At 38.0% G+C, this 1398-nt stretch overlaps 1 protein-coding gene across 1 annotated transcript; it reads left to right on the top strand.

Moving 5' to 3' along the window:
- LOC109340901 (NAD(P)H-quinone oxidoreductase subunit S, chloroplastic) lies at positions 1-1192 on the top strand. The gene has a single exon (XM_019578673.1). It carries the CDS (start codon positions 122-124, stop codon positions 851-853), a length of 732 nt encoding a protein of 243 aa, XP_019434218.1. The 5' UTR covers positions 1-121; the 3' UTR covers positions 854-1192.
- Positions 1193-1398: the final 206 nt, after the last annotated feature.

The raw sequence follows: 1398 nt of genomic DNA, 5'->3' as shown, positions 1-1398 counted from the left end.
AGATAGGGCTATCCAAGAAGAACCTGTGGTCAGAATTAGAGCACGAAACCTTTTCTTTTCACACATCTCATTCCCTCATCTCACCAATGCTGTCAGTATCCAATTTATTAAACAGTTGAGAATGTCTACATTTGTTGCTGTTCATAGCCTGCATGGTTCTCTTCTTCGATCCAAGTTCCTTGGCCAAGATAACTTCACTAATCATCACCTTCCCAGTAAGCCTTCCACCATTCACACCAAACCAAGCTACAAAGTACTACAACCATGTGCCAAATTTGACTTGTTCCAAATCCTAGGAGGCAGAGGACTCTGCAATGGAGAAGAAGGTCTTCAAAAGGAGCTGCAAAAGCAAGTTGGTAATGATGAAAAGTCATCAACACCATCACCATCAGCAGCAGAAGAAAGTGAAAAAGTGCAAGAAGAAGAAAACTCAGGTGGATCAATAGTTTCTACTGAAGTTGGTGCAGAAGATGGTTTTGAGAAAGAACTTATGGGATTAACTGGAGGGTTCCCAGGGGGTGAGAAAGGGTTGAAAAAATTCATTGAGGAAAACCCACCTCCCAATAAAAGTGAAGGAAACAAAGGCTTGAATCTTTCACTGACAAAGAAGGCAAAAGCACCAGAACTTCCTTTGTTACTGCCAGGAATGATTGCCATTGTGAAGAACCAGAATAACCCATTTTACATGTACTGTGGTATTGTTCAAAGAATCACAGATGGAAAAGCAGGGGTTCTGTTTGAAGGAGGGAATTGGGACAAGTTGATCACGTTCCGGTTGGAAGAATTAGAGCGAAGAGAAAAAGGCCCTCCAATGAAGAACCCCAAGTCCTGTGTTCTTGAACAGAAATCATAGTTCAGCTCTTTGTTGAAAAACATGTCCACTTTTGTAACATATTCAATGCTTACATAAAGATTGTCATGTTTCCTTTGAAGTACTTTTTATCTGAGAGTAATGGCTATAAGGGGCAACCAGAAGTAAACACAGGTTGAATAAGTTAAATTAAAAGGTAGTTCTTGTGCTGTTCATGTAAGTTTTATGTAAATTTATGTAAGAGAATAAATTTGATGGTGCATAAGTTTAGTCTTATTTTGTGTGTTATATCTATAGAGCTGTTCATGCATTGTCCTATTCCAAAATCAATTGTAGATCTACTATCATTGGAAAAAGAATAATCATGGTTTTCTATTTCAATCTTCTGCTTATTCCATTGCTGACAAATGATGATTAAAATAAATAGTATATTGTTCTTGGTGACATTTAAGAAGCAAATGGAACTGAACCATCAAAGGTGGATTTTGATGAATTAGGGTCATGGAAAAGGATTTGCCCCTTCCAGAACTAGTTTTATTAGAAGAAGCCACCCAAAAAATAATGCCTAGTTCCTGGAAGAGAAGATG

This window comes from Lupinus angustifolius, unplaced genomic scaffold (assembly GCF_001865875.1).
Source record: "Lupinus angustifolius cultivar Tanjil unplaced genomic scaffold, LupAngTanjil_v1.0 Scaffold_284_19, whole genome shotgun sequence".
NCBI classification, from domain to species: Eukaryota; Viridiplantae; Streptophyta; class Magnoliopsida; order Fabales; family Fabaceae; genus Lupinus; species Lupinus angustifolius.
Note: the sequence above shows the minus strand (reverse complement) of the source record. Positions and strands in the feature narration are given on the sequence as shown.

Excerpts from the sequence above, each read along its gene's own strand:
- LOC109340901 (XM_019578673.1), top strand. The coding sequence starts at position 122 with ATGTCTACATTTGTTGCTGTTCATAGCCTGCATGGTTCTCTTCTTCGA.